Source organism: Ruditapes philippinarum, unplaced genomic scaffold (genome assembly GCF_026571515.1).
Source record: "Ruditapes philippinarum isolate M1 unplaced genomic scaffold, ASM2657151v2 ctg195_1_1_1_1, whole genome shotgun sequence".
Taxonomy (NCBI): Eukaryota; Metazoa; Mollusca; class Bivalvia; order Venerida; family Veneridae; genus Ruditapes; species Ruditapes philippinarum.
Genome location: NW_026853905.1, coordinates 414,431 through 436,214, shown reverse-complemented (window position 1 = coordinate 436,214; position 21,784 = coordinate 414,431). Strand labels below are relative to the sequence as shown.

At 30.2% G+C, this 21,784-nt stretch overlaps 1 protein-coding gene across 4 annotated transcripts in view; it reads right to left on the bottom strand.

The window, feature by feature from the left end:
• Window positions 1–254: 254 nt before the first annotated feature.
• The window catches only part of LOC132738330 (tubulin polyglutamylase TTLL5-like), a gene marked incomplete at its 3' end in the record, with an annotated part of 25,132 nt that continues 3,602 nt past the window's right edge, over window positions 255–21,784 (bottom strand). Inside the window, 20 exon segments of one of the 4 annotated variants that reach the window (XM_060725814.1) lie at window positions 255–401; window positions 901–1,015; window positions 1,374–1,809; window positions 2,519–2,618; window positions 2,977–3,031; window positions 4,991–5,017; window positions 5,935–5,997; window positions 7,851–7,913; window positions 8,262–8,452; window positions 10,186–10,215; window positions 10,888–10,976; window positions 12,041–12,102; window positions 12,623–12,704; window positions 17,682–17,789; window positions 18,093–18,184; window positions 18,717–18,818; window positions 19,081–19,235; window positions 20,178–20,260; window positions 20,968–21,034; window positions 21,510–21,573. In XM_060725814.1, the coding sequence (XP_060581797.1) occupies window positions 255–401; window positions 901–1,015; window positions 1,374–1,809; window positions 2,519–2,618; window positions 2,977–3,031; window positions 4,991–5,017; window positions 5,935–5,997; window positions 7,851–7,913; window positions 8,262–8,452; window positions 10,186–10,215; window positions 10,888–10,976; window positions 12,041–12,102; window positions 12,623–12,704; window positions 17,682–17,789; window positions 18,093–18,184; window positions 18,717–18,818; window positions 19,081–19,235; window positions 20,178–20,260; window positions 20,968–21,034; window positions 21,510–21,573 (2,131 nt within the window). 4 annotated transcript variants of the gene reach the window in all.

The following is a 21,784-nucleotide window of genomic DNA, read 5'->3' as shown; positions in this document are numbered from 1 at the left end:
TCCCTGAAAGTTACAGGTATGATTATCTAAATAATAACACAAGTACAATAGGGTCTTAACAAAAATCAAATAACTTTTAAATTATACATGACGAGTTTAGATTTGGGCAGTTGTCATTATTATGATTATCATTAATTCTCATCATACCTTTGTATATAAAAATTTAAATTTCTAACCTTAAGGGGAAAAATGCCTAATACCAGGTCTAACACAATAGAACATAAGTTTACATGGGTTAATAACAAACAGCTCACCTTGTTATATATATGTACAAAATCTCCAAGCTGTTTTGCAAGGATTCTGCGCCTGTCATTTAATGGCAGTTTTCTACTGGGTACCACAACTTTAAATGATTGTTGAAGATTGACTGCAGCCCGTTTCAAAAACCTCAATACCAGATCCTAGAAAAAACATTATCATACAGTTGTAATAATAAATATGTAGGAAAATATCCCAAATGTAAAAAATAAAGTTACAATTTCCAAAATACTACTTTAATCTTTCTGATATACATTGAAATACATTGCTTCCAAAGACCTGTATGAAAAATATATATTTGTATAAGAGCTATGGCCTATGCTGAACAGCTGAAACCCTACTTAAACTAGCAACATAATACATGTATTTTGTTCCTGAACATCTTATTATGTTTACGTACAATATTCATATGTGTTATATTTTTAACAAAGACATTACCCGGTATACATATACATGTATATGTATGATATGTGTATATGTATATTACAACTCTTTTGAGAAATTACAGTAAGATTATGGAAATTTTAGTGTTTACAAATTTTATAACCATATTTCATTTGATATAGCTATATACCCTTTAACTAAAGTATACCAGCTTAAAAGTAAATGAAAAGAGAGAAATTAGAGAAGAAGTAAATTTACCATTTGTTCATTGAGACCATCCATATCATCTTGTGTCATAGAGTTACAGTCAGTTGTCAATCTTTGTTGTACTCTTACTAAATACATGGCAAATGCTGTTCTAGCCTGAACTTTACTGTAAAATATAATCACATTACAGAATTCTGAAATCAATAAAACAAGATTTCAATAATTTCAATAAATAAATTTGTGGGGATGATTTTATCACTTTTAATGTCTCTGCATATAACTTCCAAATTCTTAAAACTATTCTATAATTGAGGTGCAAAAAAGTCTGAAATTATACCAAGTTTCATATAAAATACCTTAGAGCATAATAGTGTCCATTTATGAGAATATCATAATACATAAGACAAAATTTTACATTCTACACTATACAATAGTAATCAAATATATCTCACATTTAAAAAGCGCAAACAATCATAATCTATTTTAAATGAAACTATTACAACAAGATGATAGAAATCACAAACCTTAGTGTACGACCTTTCTGCAAAAGTTCTACAACATTATATTTTGGTGGCGGTGGTGGTGGAGGGGCGGGTGGTGATGCTGACCTTGACCTTGAACCTTTATTTATTTCAGCACCATTTTCTACAGTGTTACTAGAGTGATCTCCCTTCACTTCAGCTGACGACACAGCACTATTGTCTACATTATTTTTAGCGAGGGCTGCAAGCCCTGTACGTTTATCTGACCGAGACTCTTGTCTCGCCTCTTTCTCAACAACTATTTTAATAAGGTCTTCACTTTGTGTTTTAGCAGGTGGTTTTTCAACCTTTTGTGACATAGTGTTATTTTGCTCGGATATATTTCTTTCTGTAATTGGAGGCTCCTCGTCTTCATTTTCTTCTTGTTCCTCACCGGAATCTTCTGGTACACCTTGAACTAACTTTCTACGTTCTTGTCCTGTAATTGTTGAAATAAACATTGTATAATGTAGATTCCATATTTGTGACTGATTTGTTATAATGAAATACTCAACTTTGTAATAGATTTCTTAATAAAACTTTGCACCTACGATGGTTGTACATTAAGTTTGCATAAAGATCTGTGTTATAAAAATATAACATATATTTGCATTTTTGCGAAACTTTACATTTATGTATTTAATATTGAAATATCTTACAACAATTTTATAGAAAATCCGTCTTTAATATCTTTTAAATTTTTGTTTAAAAAATCAAAAATTTTGCCAACTGGAGCATGATAATATTTTGATGATTTTTGTAGACAAAATGTACAAACATTTAAACTACAAGCACCTAGCATAATTTTCTGCAGACATTGGCCTCGAATTATAGTCATGATTTGTGGACTTGGCTCTATACTGCATAGTTCAAATGTATTTTTTTTTGTATGCCCATATCATAATTTGTATGAAATTTTGCATGTTAAGTGGAAATATTATGCAATTTATGTTTGTATTTGTATAAATTTGAAAACGCTATGCAAATTCTTGTTTTCATTTTATAGAATTATTATGCAAGTCTTTTTGGACAAACCTTGAAAGAAAACCAAGTTTTCCACCAATACTATTCATGTAAAAAAAAGAAAGGGCTTAAATATTGCCATTTCTATTTAAGGTCTTCTAAAAAAAATAAGTAAACCAACTTACTTGCATTACGTCTTCTTCGTTTACTTCTACTTCGTTTGGTTCCCAGCTTTCTCTCGTATCTCCTGGTGCGTAACATTGCTTGAGCATAAGCTGCCGCCAGCTTTAAAATATAAGAATTAACTTTACTAATTGTTTATTGTAAAAGAATACATCATAACAGTACATACATTTATTTATAAATTTGTTTATTTTGTTTAAATTATTTTTGTTATGAGCATAGCAAATATTTATAATCCAGGTAAATATATAATCATATATACAGTCAAACTTGTATTAAGCAACCAAGCAAGGAAAACACTGAAAATGGTCACTTAAAACTTTGGCCTCTTAAGACAAAGCATGTGAAAAAGTCAAATTTTATTCATGGTATCTTTCCTTTGCCGGGGGGGGAGGGGTTAATTTTTTCAAGTTAATTTCTAGAAACAAATAATGAATAAATTAATAATAAAAGATCTTACCTCTACTGTTGGTTTAACATTACTTGAATTATTTGCCAACTGAATATATGCACTCCTGTAAACATTAAAAAACATAAATTCAATCATACATTGTAAGAAGTTGCTAAAACAATACTTAATCTGACTGGAAACTAAAATGACAATAATTTTAAAAAGTTAAAATACCACAAAGATCTTCATATATTACAAAAGTAATATGTACATGAGAAATGCACTTAGTTTTATACAAATTTTTCTATAACAGCAGCAAAACTGTTGTAAATATAAATAGTTTACACAAAAATACTGTTTCTGTTTGACAACAAAGAAACTTTGTAACAAATCTTGTGAAAACTTTAATATTATATTACTTTATACCATTTTTTCTAATACTAATCATGTTTCAAGCACTGTGACAATGTTTCAAGTCTAAATGAAATATAAATCTTATAAACATGCAACAAACTTCTTATACTATCATTTCTGTGTATTTCCATACTTGGAAATAAATAATACGGCATTAATCCTTACTGAAAGTTTGATCATCATAGAAATGAGTCCTTTTTAATTTTAACTCAGAAAGAAAATCAAAAGTTTTGTAGGTTTTGTTTCAATAGTTTTAGTATTGATTCAGTATTTCAAACACTTTATGTTTTATAGGTCAATTTGACACAAAATTTTGTAATTTTAGATCAATCACATATCATGACCTTGAAGAGACAGGTCATGACCTATAAAAGACAGGTCATGAACTTGAAGAGAAAGATCATGACCTTGAAGAGACAGGTCATGACCTTTAAAAGACAGGTCATGATATTAAAGAGACAGATCATGACCTTTAAGACAGATATTGTCACCTTAAAGAAACCTGCCATGACCTTGAAGAGACAGGTCCTCGCCTTGAAGAAATAGGTCAAACCTTAAACAAACAGGTCATGCCCTTAAAGAGACAGATCTCTGTCATGAAGAGCCAAGTTTTGGCACTAAAAGAGTAGATCTATTCTGAGTCATGAAAGATATGAAATATATATGCTACAGAATTTTTATGCTTGAGAAGGAAATAATATAAAGAAACTTACAAATGAATATTATTAATAGTATTCTGTAAGCTTTACTACCTGAATTACTGTTTGAATATAGGCAATAACTATATTTCAAGCTCATGCAAGCACCTTGTTAAAACAGCTAGTCATTTTTATGTAAGCTATCCAATTCACCATCTTAGTGAAATATAAGACATAGATGGCTAAAAAAATTACTAACTGTTTTAAAAAGGCTAATTATAAATTCATGTCCAGTCTCATAGTATAACAAGCAATTCAAGTGTAAAACACTGCCTTTTGTCTTCATATAACATTTCATTTCATTAGCTATTTTCTGAAACCAAATGAAACAATACTAAAGTTAACATGTACAGCTAAGAATATCAAACTATCTGTAAAAATGATGGTGTGACTGAACTTATTTCAAAAGTAAGTCAGTGTTGAAAGGCATGCATAGTGAAGAAAATTGTAATACAGTCAAACCTGACTATTGGAACAAATTTTGCAAAATGTGTTGATTGGTAGTCTTAAAACACTAACACACATTACCCATCTATGTTTTGTTAGTTCTAAGTCACATGGACACTGTAAGGGTCATTTTGCAAATACCTGACTGTAATGATAAGGAACAATTTCCATGTATTATCTTAGGCTCAAAGAGGCACTCAAATGGATGCACTGAACTACCATAAGCTAGTTGGAAAGTTTTCTCACATGAAAAAATCCAATGTCTCTCATGGAAAACAAAACAAACACTGGTGTAGGGCAAATAATCTTGAGTAATGGCTTAAAAAGTCAGGTTTTCTTTTAGTGGTTTTTATCTAAATGTGGTCTTAAATCCAGGTTTGACTGTACTTTTACCATATACTGAACTAAACTACCCTGTACAAGAACTGAACATTACTATACTACAGATTATTGTGAACATATTAGTGGTATATAATAACTCAGGCATGGGGATTACTCAAACTAGATCTGTTCATCATACTTACAGTGTTAATTTTTGGTTTACTTCACCCCTAATAAAAAACATTTCTAAGTTAATGTGAATGTTTATTAAATGATTAACACTTCCAATAATTTGTATGCAATATGAAATTTATAAGTTTCAATATGCAGTGATGGAAAAGGTTATAAATTTTAAATTTTTACAGTTATCTGATAGCAGACTGTTAAATGATGAACCCCTCTAGACCTTTCATATTTAAATTCAAATTATAAAGCCAAATTAAAATGATCATTCCATATTTTTCTGTATCAGGCTGAATTACTGAATTTTTAACTCTTTAACTTGCATTGAGCAAATTTTAGAAATTGATAGCTCAACAAAGATGCATCCCTTCATTACGCGGCTCTATTTGATTTAATGAGCAAACCATTTAGTACATCATGTACTTCTAATTAAAAAACCATCCAATTAATTAGTAAAATGTTAAATAAGTAAAGATATTCTTATACATATAGATTTTAGTGAAATATTATTTATCAGTAAGAAAACAAACAAACGCATTCATTATTCCTACACAAAAAGGTCAATTTTTAAATCCTCATAAACAAAAACAGAGAACCAACAAATTCTGTTGCTATATTAAGTCAAATGAATGTTTTAACTTCTTACAATGATTTATGACCAAGATTCTTTACTTAATTTAAACAACTCATTACTTAAATGGAAGCCAAATAACTTTAGACTAATGAAATTAAGCTTTCCTTTCAAATTAAATCATATGTCTTAAAATACATGTTCTCCAAATATTCATTAAATTAGATTTGAAAAATGTTGAAAAAAGGGTATAATTTTATGTTGTATTAAATAAATCATTTGAAAAACAAAGCTGACGATTGGACAAATAATAAATATCACAACATAGAGAGAAAATAGTAAAGCAAACACCACAAAAAAGACAAATTTACACAAATTATACAAAGTTCTTACTTTGCTCTAGAACCGGCAGAAGTAGAACTTCTTGACACAACTGCTGTTGATGAATTTTTATGCCTGAAAGAAAATGACACAATATCAGTTTAAAAAAATCTTTTTATGTTTGGCTCATATAATTATAGTTGAAAACTTCAAAATTTCAAATGTTGGAGAAATCAGAAGGCATCTATCAGTGCATGATGTTGGGTAAATGTGGAATAGGGGAGATTACTGACTTATCTATAAACAGTAGTATCCTAATTCAGTTAATTCTCTGCTAGATAAAGTCATATGAGAAAACAGTTGTGACACTAACAAGAAATCATGTTTACACAGTCAATTCCCCTTACTCAAATACTACTTCAAACCATTACATGCGATCAAGTAAAGTTATTCACATTGTTTCATAGCTGTAAATGAAGTAAGAAATATAAAAACAAACCTAAAAATCTAAAAAATAAATCTTCACAGTTTATATCAATGTTAAACAAATAACTGACAACATATATATGGTATATAGTGAAAAAATCAATAAAGGGCCATAATTCTGTTAAATTTGGTTGCAGCAAAAATTCCTTCCTATACTTCCATCTACACATTAAGGTTGTTCATCCCTGGAAGTTTAAGCAAAATCTGCCATCTGGTTTAAGAGGAGTTGCGTTCACAAAATTTCTATATGGTATATAGTGAAAAAATCAACAAAGGGCCATAAATCTGTTAAATTTGGTCACAGCAAAAATTCCTTCCTTTACTACCATCTACACATTAAGGTTGTTCATCCCTAGAAGTTTAAGCAAAATCTGCCATCCGGTTTAAGAGGAGTTGCGTTCACAAAATTTCTACATAGTATATAGTGAAAAAATCAACAAAGGGCCATAATTCTGTTAAATTTGGTCGCAGCAAAAATTCCTTCCTTTACTACCATCTACACATTAAGGTTGTTCATCCCTAGAAGTTTAAGCAAAATCTGCCATCCGGTTTAAGAGGAGTTGCGTTCACAAAATTTCTACATAGTATATAGTGAAAAAATCAACAAAGGGCCATAATTCTATTAAATTTGGTCGCAGCAAAAATTCCTTCCTTTACTACTATCAACACATTAAGGTTGTTCATCCCTAGAAGTTTAAGCAAAATCTGCCATCCGGTTTAAGAGGAGTTGCGTTTACAAAATTTCTACATAGTATATAGTGAAAAAATCAACAAAGGGCCATAATTCTATTAAATTTGGTCGCAGCAAAAATTCCTTCCTTTACTACCATCTACACATTAAGGTTGTTCATCCCTGGAAGTTTAAGCAAAATCTGCCATCCAGTTTAAGAGGAGTTGCCTTCACAAGATTTTGAGACGGACGGACAAGTGCAACGCTATATGCTCCCACTTTGTTGGGGCATAAAAAGTCTGTTACCTAGTATTAACTTTAGTTCTCCGCAATGGAATAATGCATTTAATTGAATTAAAACAACAGAAGTTCCCATTTCTCTTTTTATGCAGAAACAAACAAGAGCTGTCCGTAAGACAGCGCGCTCGACTTTTTTATTGCTTGTCTGTTGATGAAGGTCGTGATGGTAAACAAGTATGGTCAGTTTCAAAGCAATACCTCCAATGGTTTTGAAATAAAGTGAGGTGGTACAAAAAACTTAACCAAGCTCAATACACTTTCTAAGTCAAAAAAGGGCCATAATTCTGTCAAAAACCTTGACAGAGTTATGTACTCTTGTCTGTAGATGGAGGTTATGATGGTGAACAAGTATGGTAAGTTTCAAAGCCATACTTGTAATACTTCTGAAATAAAGTGGGGTGGTACGAAAAACTTAACCAAGGTGTGACGCCAACGCCGACGCCGACGCCGGGGCGAGTAGGATAGCTCCCCTTTTCATAGAAAAGTCGAGCTAAAAATGGTGGGAAATGAAACTCTTTGATTATCTACATACCTTTCTGGAAAAAGTTTTTGGTGCACCATTAAATTATTGGTAGTTGTGAACTGCAGGAAACTTCTGTAAACATTAAAAAGAATAATTTGTAAAAATGTTTTCTTCCAAAGTACATGACTGTAGAGCACACCTCAGTTTAGTCTTAAATTGATATACTTTTACTTTGCTGGATGATAAATCCTTGGGAATATAAGTTCAAAAGCTTTAATAATCTTAACATATAGGCATACAATATTATTTTATCCATCCAATCTTAACTACATGGAAATTTTAAACATTTACACTTTGATTAAATTTCATTTTTAATATTGAAAAAAATTTTATACTCTATATAACAAACATGATTAAAGCTAACATTTTTACCATATATTCATTGTAAGATAAACGTTTAAATGAAACATGAAAACATACGAGTAGAGGTCCCACGAGTCTGCCGTAGGAAATATTCTGACCCAGCCCCCTTTACGGGCCTCTTCCTCTTTTGCTCGCCTCACAATTCTTATTTCGTCGCTATTCAAACCAGACAATGATTTATTGGTGGCGCTCTCACTACTACTATTTGCCCCTCTCTTCATACTGCCAGCAGAAGATGGCCGCTGTTTCTAAAATTAACAAAAATCAAGGGAGATAACTTACTTGTTTTCACAAAGTTTTAAGATTCGTAATTCTGAAATAAAATTGTTTTCGTAATTCTGAAATAAAATTGTTTCTTTTCAAAAAATTTAAAATAAAAAGATATGTGAGTACAAACATGTGGATGATTGATTTGTTACTTGTCTAAATACCATAAATAAACTATTTTCATGTATACAGAAGGTAGTTAACTGTTAAATGTTCTTGCAACTAAAGGCAATCAGTTTTCTGCACACAAAACAGAACAACAATAAATTATACCAATTTTTGTTTACATTAGTTGTTAGGAGTAATTGAAATATGGTAATTACTGCAATTAAAAACAACTAGCATTCAAAGAATGTAATAAATCCATTTCTACAGCAATTTCACAAATTAAGTTGTTAAATCAATTTCTATCATTTCAAAGGTCCCAATTCACTAAAAAGCAAAAAATAAACATTATATTAGTAGTATAAAACATTGATATACTTCTGCTTGATGTAAAGATATGAAATTTTGTGAACAATTCCCCTTCTTATACACACACATAATATATATTTATTAAGTATGACTACTTTTACATAAAAATCCCTGGCAAATTTCAATAAAAACACTAACCTAAGACATAGGGATGACAAAGTTGGAACTGACCAAAATGGTAAACAAAATAGTTTGGATTCATAAATCAGTGTTTCTATAAGGAAAATAATGTGGTAACTCAAATTCATAAATACTCAATACAAATTGTATATTTGGCCAATAAGGAAACTACATATAACTGTAATTCATAATTTAGGAATAAGTTAATGGGAAGTGTTTTAGCAACTCAAGATAATAAATTCAAAATTAAGAGGGTAAATAGAGAAACCTTTTATATACATTAAGGAATAGAGGGTAATTCAGGAAATTGTTTATGCACATTCAAATTAATGAATTTTAGATCAGCAGGTAAGTTAGGAATTTGTTGATGCAACTTGTTCATTTTATAGTTTCTATTTACATACTTCATTCTATAAAAATCTTTCTTTTTCTTTTAATCAAAATTTCAATAACTCATGTCAAATATTTTGGCCCTTTGTTACAATTGGGAAACACAAACTTTGAATAAAAATTAGGGAACACAAGATTATTAAATATACATTTTATATCTTTCAACAGATTATTTATTAAAGGTTTTATATACATGTATATGTAATAAATATTTCCCCATATTAACCAATGATCTAGCTTTGACTACCATACCAATAGCTGTCAACAAAACAAAGGAATAAAAACATAACCAACAAAACAACATCTTACCATTGAACTCAGAGCTGGCTTCGCTCCTGCTGACTACAAAAATAGCCATACACATTTATATCTACTTCTTTATATATCCAGATCATTTAGACTGGGTCCAAAATTATAAAATTGTATCTGAAAACCAGTCATGATCTTACATACTTAATGGTAAGCAGTGTTGCTTGACATGATTTCATCCGATATAAAATAAAATTGAAGATAAAATAAAGTAGAAAAATATAAAAACAGAAAATTTTGCTACTCATATACTAGTAATGTCAAATCTAAATATTTTTCAACTAGCTTGTCATTTTTTTTTTTGCTACAGACTGGTTTTCAATACATTTTTTTCCAGCTTTATGATAATGAATCATCTAGATGTTTCAAAAAGCTGCTGTTTATGTGCTGCCAACAGAAATATAACTATAACTTAATGTACCTGCATCTTTTTCCAATGTGCAAGTCTAATCTGTAAAATTGGCTGTTTTCAGTGTGGACAAAAACTTCACATAATTTATTAACATTTATAAAGCTAAAGTATATTTTGATGTTTGGTCTTTTATATTTCACTACCACTCACGCTTTCTTCAATATTTACTCATTTATATTATGTTCTTTTAAGTCAATGAATGTTAAACATGAACACTAATATTACATTAAAATATCATTTATGACAAGAGTTCTTTTGATGTTTTGGGATAAAAAGGTCTAGTCTTTTAGAAAAATGGAAGAGTTAGAAGATTCACAATATCAATGATATATGCATTACTTTGTAAAATGCCATTTAAAATCTTTCAAATACTAAAAATATATTCTTTATTCCTATATCTCAATTGAGGTAAAGCAGACAGTCCCTTAGAATGGGGAAGCGGAAGTATATAATTATGCAATAGGTGCAATATTCACTGTACCACAATATATGCATTCCAAAGTAAACAAGCTATCTAAATTCTTTTAAATATTGAATTTATATTCATATATGCATAGAGGTCAAGACCATAACTGCTACATCCTAGTAACAAACATACAATATAACCCATATCCATCTATATTTAGACTCTGATTCCATTCAATGCTAGACATTTCTGTTTTGCAAATCAAATGTGATGTAATATAATAAGTAATACAATAATGTTTTTACCTTTACTCTGGCGGCCATTTTGGAAGCTATATCCTGATTCCTTTTACTTTGTTGAAGAGTTCTCATCATAGGGTCATGACAGATTATACCTGAAATATAACCATCATCTATCATCACATCATTCCTGACTTTATTATATCATCATTAACCTTTGACCTGTTGAATTTGTATAATGGCTTTCCCCAGTTTTGAATTTGGAACAGTCCATTTAAAGTTGATTGAATTTCAAATATCAATATGCAAAATTTGAGCTAACAACAGAAAAGATGCTGATCAGACTGCACAAACATGAAGGCTGGTCAGACTCTATAAAGGTGGCAAAGGCTTATCATTTTTGGTTCCAGCACGTTACAGATTAATAATATCTGTCATATTTTGCGGTTCCGATCGGAATATCCGTCCCGAGGTGAACCGCCCATTGGGCGGTAACGAGGCTTGCCAAGTTACCTCCCATGGGCGGGTGACCGAGGGACGGATATTCCGATCCGAACCGCAAACATATGTCAGATATTTTTTCTTGCATATTCTACCATATTCCATTATATTTTAAATTCTTTATCTTTATTTTCAATGAAAATTTATATCATTACAACCGTAACTACTTTCATTCAACAGCGTATGAATTACAAAATCATTCATAACGGTAAAATGACGTCATCTTTATCGTGCCATTGTACAGCACGCGACTCATCTCGAACCCCCCATGCCAGATGAAATTTCCGGCATGGGTAAAACTAACGGAAACGCCAGTCTGATATGCAAGAATAATATTTGAGTAATGACTCTCCATGCTTTGAATTTGGAACATTCCATTTAGAGGCTTACAACATATTACAATGTTATTGGTTCTACTTTATGTAGAAGAGCTGGGTTTTTATTCATATATGAAAAATACGAGTTTGTAGCTAGCTTATTAATGTTCCTAGATTTTGAGTTTGTAAAATTGTTGTTTTACTGCAAGGAAATGTCAATTTCTCTACTTGAATCACTTCACCACCAATAGACAAGACAAAGGTCTATGACATAAAGTTTTCAACAAAATTAGAGTTTTATGTGGTTTGACCAGGACTTGCTAAATTGAATTTCCTAGACCAAATTTCATATAAAAATGAATAAACTAAACAAAGTTTATTTGAATGAAAACTAAACTCACCCGTCAAACTAAAGAGATCACACAACATATTGCTTTTTATCTTCATGTCAAGAGGACTATCACTGTAAATATAAAAAAAATCGTTCTTTAAAACATATATATCAAAACTTGCATGTTATAAGTTATATTATTATCAAATTGTCATACAGAGCCTATATCCAGAGACAAAATTATCTACTGAAAAAGTCTTTAAAAACATTTGTTGCTATAGCATTATTATAAATATAATTCTATATCATTTTACCAAATTTTAAGCAACTGACAGCTTTGCTGCAACCATCATGTAACATCAAAATCATTTAACAATATTGTAATTTAAAAGGTGAAAATAATCTTGATGAAATGGATCAAGACATGAGGTCTTTACCCAAAATACATACACGATGGGTTCATCAAGAATAAATTGTAAGCTTACCAATAAGAGTAAATTATAAGCTTACCAATAATAATGAAGTGAAAGCATACCACGTAGAACTGACTGAAGCTTACCAAGAATGATCAAATGAAAGCTTACCAAGAAAAATTCACTGAAAGCTTACCATGAGTGATTAAATGAAGGCTAATATTAAGAAAAAAACTTACCAAGCTAGGGAAGGTGACAGATTAACCTCTATCACCCATGGCTTCATATTGTCATCTATCATAATATCAAAACCATATAACTCTGAAATACAAAACAAGCTTTAATGTCATGTGTAGTTGTTTTTATAGATATCTAAATAAAAAACAATTTACCAAGAAAAATAATTCATCTTCTTTTTAAATTGCCATCAACTTCAAAGTTTTAGAACAATTGTGATATGAAATGCAACAAGACACAATTCTGTTGGCCCTTTTATTCTGATAGTGAAATTCCTTGAACTAAGAGTGACCACTACGAATTTGAAGCAGAGCTACAAATTACATAAATCTGTCAGGATAAACCAACTCCGCATTATTAACCATGTATGTAAGCATCTGGGCAGGACTGCCGTTTATCCGTTAACATACAGTTGTAAAATAAACAAGGATGATTCAAGACATTCTTATTTACAATGTATATGAGCACCCAGGTAGGATTGTCATTTATCTTGTAAATAGTGCTGCAAATCAGCCCATTTTACTAGCCTATTTAGAGGGGTAAGTGGTCTATGTCAGCCAACAGCAAGTTTTATATACCAAAATGTTCGTCTGGATCTGTAGTTTCTGGAATGGATATTCATTTGGCCCAACCCCGATGCGAAGCTAAGATATCCAAGATGGCGTCAAAGATGGCCGCCAAATCCCTAAATATTCTAGTATATTTACGTTGGCTTATTTCCTTTTTCAGTTTTGTAAATCAATTGAAATTTTGCATAAAATTTCTTATTTTCAACTTACTCATGCTATAAATTTTGACTTTATTGATTTTTTTTCTAGTTTTCATCGCCTAATTTTAACGAAAGAAGAAAAATATGTTGCAGACTGGGTGTCCTTTTCTGAATATGTGTAACTTATTAGTTTTATTCCTGTTTAAACTGAATAACATTCATGATTTCGTTTAATACAGCTTTAAAACTATATCTACGCATATTTAGAATAAGTCAGAATAAGCGAATTATGCCATAAATGTGTTTTATTGATCTAAATTCATATACAAAGTGGGTGGGGTATTACGAACGGGGAGTCAACTTTAAATTAAATACTTTTTTGTTTTATATTCAGTCATAGTCAGTGTATCAAGCCTTTTTACAATATAATGTCCCATTTTTTTTAACTATCAAGCACTGAGAGTAGTCGAGCAAGCTGTCCTAGTGACAGCTCCTTTGTATGATTTTAAGCATTTTGTTGCAAGTTTGTTGTTAACTTCATGCGAAAAATAAAGAAGAGCTTTCAATTGGACGAAAAAAGCTAATTTTTTTCCCTTGCGGGTACTTGAAAGTAATACTATGTGCTGGGGGGTGGGGCGTAGAAATACATGCACTGTACAGTACCGTCCATGAACAGGCTCAATCAAACCGAGTCTGCAACAGCAGGTTAACAGTGTTATATTAATAGGTCCTTCGGGATGGTGGTGTTTGTGTCGGTAGTTTTCAATCCGGATCACGGCATTTAACCAAAATTAAAAATTTCCCAGACCACGTTCAGTCCCCGAATCGTTCCTGGACGGGGCCTTTTAAAGGCGATTACCAGTACTTTAAAATTTCCCCTTCCCTTTCGAAAGGAACTGAAACTTCTGTACATTAAGCAGAGCAGTGGTACAGTGCGAATATAACCGTTAGAAAACTATTTCATGATTAATCACAACGTAAGTGACCTGGCCCGTCCGGGAATCAAACACGGGTTGCCCGAATCACAGCCCAACGCTCTACCTTTTGAGCTAACCGGATGACTTGGTCCTTCGGGATCATTGATTGCAAAACTTTTATAGTTGATGATCGGATACTACTTAGTCGGTACTAAGAGACATGAGATATGGTCTCTCATGAACAGACCCCATCAAACTGAGTTTGAATTATTAACTTTTACAATCATAATGCCAATGACATGTTAGTTTACTTTATATTTACTTTTATATTGTTACTAGAGGGATTTTATGTTAAGTCTCTCTACTGTTTCACAACCTGAAGCTATATGTTCATTAAATAGCCATTCCAACTACCTTTAAAATATATTCTTTAACATGGAAAAAATCAAATTTTGAAATCAAGTGAATCTTAAATAAATTCCAAGTTTGAACGTACATGAATAAAACAAAACTCTTAATATTTTCAAATTTAAACATTTCTGTCATTAACAATTATCATAGTAACTAAAATCTATGATAATTGTTTTTTTTTTAATTACGTTGTTAACTGTTCACATGTACTTCATGCAACATCATATTTGGTATATATATTTCTAAGTTAATTAGATTTGCCGGGGCCTACTGTCGTGTGGATGATTCTAATGAACGAAATTAATTTATTACTGGCAAACTTCTTTAACAAGGCTATCGCTATCATAAATTACGTAAATATTTCTGTCGTCATAATTCAGATATATTTAAAATTTAATTGTACTTTAAAAACTCTTTTACGTCTAGGTATAAGCAGGCCTGTTTTATGTGGAGATAACAGCTTATCTGTAGCATGCATGCTTCATAACCTCTGATCCCCTTTCAAAATTCCATTTTATTTAGTCCTGCTCATTGTTTTCTTGTTTAGGGCACACACATTCTTGTACTTGGGGACCATACTCCGCTTTTTATGGAATGACACTAACGTGTCACATTGAAGGTTCCGTGATAACCACATTATAAGCGCGTCTGCGGTTGTTTTTAAATTCAAAAGTTTACCATAACCATGATTAAATGTTGAATTATGCTTAATTCGGTGCTAGGGGGTGTGTACTGTAGTTTGCACTTGACAGTGCCGTTCATCTAACCGAGCCTGCAACATTTCCATTTTTGACGTTTTGTGCGTTCTTAATTGTTTTAATTTCGTCTTCTGTCTTGGTAAGTGATGTTCTTGTTGCTTTTCCCTTTCCCTTTTAAGGAAACCGAGAAATTTTGGGTTTAGGGTTAATTGGGGCTAAACCCCTTAAATTGTATTTTTTAACCAAACCTGTTGTTTTTTTATTTTTTTTATTTCGTCAATGAAACTTTAACAATTGTTAAAATTTTTATTTTGGGGGGGAATTTTTTTTTTTCCCACTATTTTCGTCATATGGGGAAAATACCGGTAGTGGTAATTGAAAAGTTCCCATCCAAAACCCCTTTAACCCCCGCTTAAGCAAAATTCTCAATTTTACATAAACTGGTACACTTGCAGGAAGAAAAGACACGTCCATAGATGTATTCATACGAACCTGATCATGGTATCTTCAATGTAAAATGTTCGTGCAATTACACGACATACAACATATTGTCCACAAGAAATAGAGAACAATCGGCGAAAGTTTTAAAACGCGATCAAAGGTCAAAATATAATCTTTAAAATCAGGTAACATATGCAAAGGGTTATTATACACTATTTAAATTAAGGGTTATTAAACAATATTTAAAAAGAAATAATAGAATCACACAACTCGAAAAAGGTCAAACAGAAGGAATGTAAATAACACAAACACAATTATCATGCCAAGCTGAACGATTTTCATATAAACATTATGTTTTATCCGACTACTATGCATGTTTCATGAAACCGAAGGTCAACAGAGTAATGATATATGTAGATAAAATATCAAACTTTTTAAATGACTGTTTTGTCAATTTAAAGATCCTGTAACACAAGTTTTTCATGGTTTTATTTCATAAATATGATGCTCAAATTAAGATTTGTCAATAAATTATGTTCCAATCAGCATTATTTATAAAGATATTACCAAATTTAACATTTCATGTAAATAAAGGGAGGTAATAAGAAATTCGTTTTCTATAAATTCTAAGTCAAATTTTCCAATAAGAAATGAATGCAGGTAATTTATTGATTAAATATAATTTGCACAAATAGTTGCAGTACACATTTTACATATTATTCGATGTTTGAAAATTGTTTCATTTGCATAATTATAAACATAAATAAATTTTTTGCAAGTGTGGTATACACACAGTAACAATATCAATCACAAAACATACAGGATCTTTAAGAAACTTTAAAAAATAAATTACATTTCATTTGACATAAAAAGGTGTGTAACATATAAATAAATGAACAAGGGTTGTTTTGCATACATTGTACTTTTCAAATCCTTAGGAGAACTTACAACAAAATCATGCTTATTAAATTGGTAACAAATTTTTGAACATATTTTTAGATCTGACAGGATACCTGCAATAGCATCACACTTTGAAAATCACCTTATGTTTATTAACTTACGTAAATATTGTCATTCCATATAATCAGTATAATCGAGGGGTCAGAGTTTCTCTAGATTTGTATTCATAGTGGGTGGGGTACGATTTGAACAAATAATTCATTAAATAACCAGAAGCAAATTATCATATTCCTGGTTTATTATGTTAACCAGTTACATGGACTGCACTAAAAGAAGCTATAATTTGACAGAAACACAAAAAATTAGGGAAATAATTGATAGAACAAAATAAGTACAAGTTACAACCTTACGTTGAAAAACTATTTTAATGTACCGCCTTTCATTTTATATGTCTTACTGCATTATTACAAAGAAAGATTTCTTAAGATATGATATGAAAGCATTACTTTCATGAATACATTACAATAGTGGAATAACAAAATAAGTGATAGATATTTCACTGTTTAAGCTGAGACAAGAGTATCATAGCAAAAACCCATATGTTTAGCATTATTTTGCTTATTTACATATAAAAAAACAAAAAGCAATCTGTTTTCTCCAAAAAAATAAATAAATGTCTTCGTATAAAACGCTTTAAATGATATCTCCTGTGCAAAAATGTCACCTGAAATACAAAAGCGGAAACAAATATGTGCAAATATTAATATTCTATAATATTTAGGGATTTGGCGGCCATCTTTGACGCCATCTTGGATTTTTAAGCTACGCATCGGACTTGAACCAAATGAATATTCATTCCGGGAACTACAGACCCAGACGAACAATTTGGTATATAAAACTTGCTGTTGGCTGACATAGACCACTTGGGTGTCATTTTACCCTATGAATTTGCAGCACTAAAAATAAACAATAGTGCAAGACTTACCAAAACAATTGCCTTTGAAAGGCATGAACATTTTACAGGCAGTAGCAATAGGCAGTTCTACAGACAAAATTGTTTTTATTACACAATCCTCAATCTTCATCATTAAAGCTGAAATTACAGGGATAAATACACATTTTTTATAAATAATAATAATAATTATATAGTAATAAGTAATGTCATGTGCGGTCATGCTTACGTTGAAATTAAAAATCTTTGACCTCATTCATTAAAAAAAAGTAATAATTAGTTGAATTTGTCTTCTTCACATAAAATATTAATAATTAAATTCATCAATGAGCTTCAATACAAAAATATAGATATATATAACGTTAAGTACGTAGATAATACAGAGTTCCATGCTATATATAAACAAAGGGAGACAGAGATATCTCACAGGATATAAAATCTTACCTGCTGTATCTTTACCATTAGATCGTAGATATCTCAACATAGCACCAAGGGACCATTTATTACCATAGTCCTCTATATCAGCATCGTCATTCCTGCAGATCAGTATAATTTTAGACGTGAGTATACAATTTTTACTTTTTTTGAAATTATTGCCTTAAAAAATTTCAATTTAAAATATTTGAAGAAAATCAAAGTTGTTAAAAATGTACTAAAATTTTAAGTAAAAAGATCCAAGATTCAAGAAATAATTTACAAGTTATGTCTGATTTAAAACTAATTTGCAGCATTTATCACCATATTTCAAATGTGTGACTAATGCAATAAGGCTGCTATTTTTGCATATTTTAACCTATTTTCAATAATTTAAATGGAATGTAAGTGCTGTTTGCAATGTGTAAATAACCTTCTTTGTTAATTTCAAAATATTTTACTTTTTTAATACATTTTCAAAATTTTCACGAAAATTAGCATGAATCTGAAGGCATACTGCTTAAACTTGCTAAATTTTTAAATTAACTTTTTGCAACTGTCCATTATCAATTTTGGGAATATCAAGAAGAATAAGAAATAAGAATAAATTCTTACAGAAGTAATCTAGATAAAATTATACAATACAAGACTTACTTGACATATTCATCATTTTTCTTGTTCACACTATAGTTGGTTAGATGCATACAATGGTTTCTCATATGCCTCATACTTTTCTCATATTTCACTGTGGCAAACCTGGTAAGTAGTAAAACATTATTATGAGCACCCTAACATATTTGAGTCAATTTTTTTAGCTTATAGGTAAATAGTTAATACAATGTAGTGAGTGGCCCTTCTAGCATTAAAGTAACTGATCAATCAGCCTGCAAATATTTCACAGACTGAAGCAGTAGAGACTATTTACCATAGTTAGTGACATAAATAATCTTTCGTATCATTTCAAACGTAAAAAAAATTGATTAAATAAATCATTGTTTATAACATTAAATCACTTTACCTGGTTAAGCCCTCCTCAAACAGGTATATTTGTAGAGGATCATATGATGTGACAGCCACATACAATCTAACATCAAATTTGAAGCCATCTATCAACAAGGGGTTTGATATATATCTACATACTATAATATTCTCATCCAGTGGTATCTGGTCCGGCTGAAAATTGTATCAAATTTGACGATAAATGTTAATCATGAAACATAAATATATAAATCTATATAAATAATATACATGAATGGAGATGTATCCTCAATATTGGTCAAAACAAAAACAAAACAACACAAACAACATGAATTTCCTTATTCAAAGTTGTTGGCAAAATTAATACATTGTTAAAAAAATGTAGTTTCTTTACAAGGAAAATTAATGATTAAGAACTTCTATACATGACTCCCTCTGAAGTATAGATTTAATATTATCCCATTATTATCACCTAACTATAACATGCTATCTGAATATAAGTATTAATTCCTGTATAACTGGAAATACACAGTCTATTTCCCTGTATGAAAACAGTTTTTCCCTTCTTGATGAAAATCCAGTAATGACAAACTTCAAAGCTTCTATGAATTTTTCATAGTTCTTATAAAAGCTTCTACATGTATGAATCTTTCATAGTCTTTATATTCATATACCTGTAGCTGTTTAAAATTTTAAAAATGAAATGCATGTACTAATGGAAATATTGTGAAGCTATAATCTTTAAATGTCACAATTTGTTTTTTTGTAACCAAATTAAGGCTATTAGACATAGTCAGAATAAACAGATTTGTCATTTTGAATTTTATTTTTCTTATAGAGTCAACATTAAAACCTTCATTTTCTAATACGTAAATCGTCAAGACTCATCTCATTGTCTATCAGAGGAGTCAATATAACGATAATAATATAACATTTTAATTGTATTAATATAACATTTTAATTGGACAATATAGAAATAAGTCATTTTACACTAGACACTCAGACTTAAAAAATGAGGCAAAGAATATTGGAATAGCAATCTCTGTAGTTACAAACGTAACATTAAATTTAGTAAATAAAATACCTTGAAATTCATTGCATATGTATTAATTCAATACATGTAATATATAAACTTACATGATTCACCAGAAATATTCCTCTGCCCCTAGACGATGCCACTGGTTTCACAATCCATGGACCTTTGTCTTTGAGAAAAGCGGCTTTAAAATAAAAGAAATTGTTGTGCAATAAATTGAAGATTGAAAATTAAAGCTTTAAAAAATACACTAAAAAAGTTTTAGACAATAAGTTTTAATAAATTTCAATAAATCATATTTATACATGTAGTTGGTGTGTTTTAAATTTCCTTACAAAAAAATACTAATATTTCTGTTTTAATTGCAAATATCATTGCATCATTACACTAACTATTTATCACTTATTATCAATTTCTTGTGTAGGATTTTTCATGTAAACATGACATGTAAGACAAACCTCCCTAACTAAATTATTCATTAACAAGTCAAAAACAAGGATTTGTCTTACAACTAACACTATGAATTTTTAATTCTTCAGGTTATAAATCTGTATGTTAAAAGGAATAATAACACCATCAAGTTCACTACTAATCTTGACATCATTAATTATTCATCAGTTAAAAATCAGTGTAAACACTTTACCAACATACTAAAAGTGCTAAAATATGAGAACAAAACAAACTTGATAAAGATTCAATTGGAAAGCCATTTCTTTGCTTGTTTTACTTAATAGAACATAATTATCACTTGGAAAAGCAATATAAAATCACTTTTGAAAGCATGGGGGCATTATTGGACACAATTTTTTTTCCTGATAAAAGCAATAACTTAATAGGAGTTAACCCATTATTGCACCAACGTAATAAAATGTAACTATTCTAAGTACTTACTACAGAATTCTTGATACTCCCCAGGTAACACATAACTTGCAGGTATAATATCAAAGTTTTTCACTCCCTATAAGATTAAAGAATATTTCATCATTAAAGAAGTTAAAAAACAAATCTTTACAATGTTTACTGTAATTTAAAGGTAGATTTCAAGCATTTACAGTAAGTAAGCTAAGGGAATCATCCTAAAATTAAAAGGTCCATTACATGTAGTCCAGATGAAAATTTGTATGAGTTCCATGTAGAAAACAAAAGCCTGCAGAATTTCTTTAACAACATTTACTTAACATGTGTTTTTGTGTGCAACAACATTTACTTAATGATTGTATGAATGTGTGTGTGCATGAGTGTGTGCATCTAAGTTACTCTTAAAATCACCTTTAAAGGAACAATATGTATCAAACTTTCACCAAATTAGAAACATGTATATCTTACGAGAATTTAACTACTTCATTTAAAATTAATACTTCATATATGAACATTTAATCACAAATAGGTAAAATGTACTTTTACAAGCTGTGCAACAAAATATAAAAATTTACCTTTATCTGTTGCATTCTTTGTAGATTTTTGTATAATCTGTCTTTCCTAGTTAATTCATATGATCTGAAATAAATGATTATTATATAATCAATTTAATATAAAATATATCAGCAATAAATTCCTAGCTCCATATATTCTCTTTTATGTAGGTACATAATTAGTAACATCTAAGATATTTCTTTAAGTTTCATATATATAATGTCATAAACTGCTATTATTTCCAAGCCCCTAGTCTAATAATGTCACAGGTTATTTTTTCTGTGACAGTGTGCTG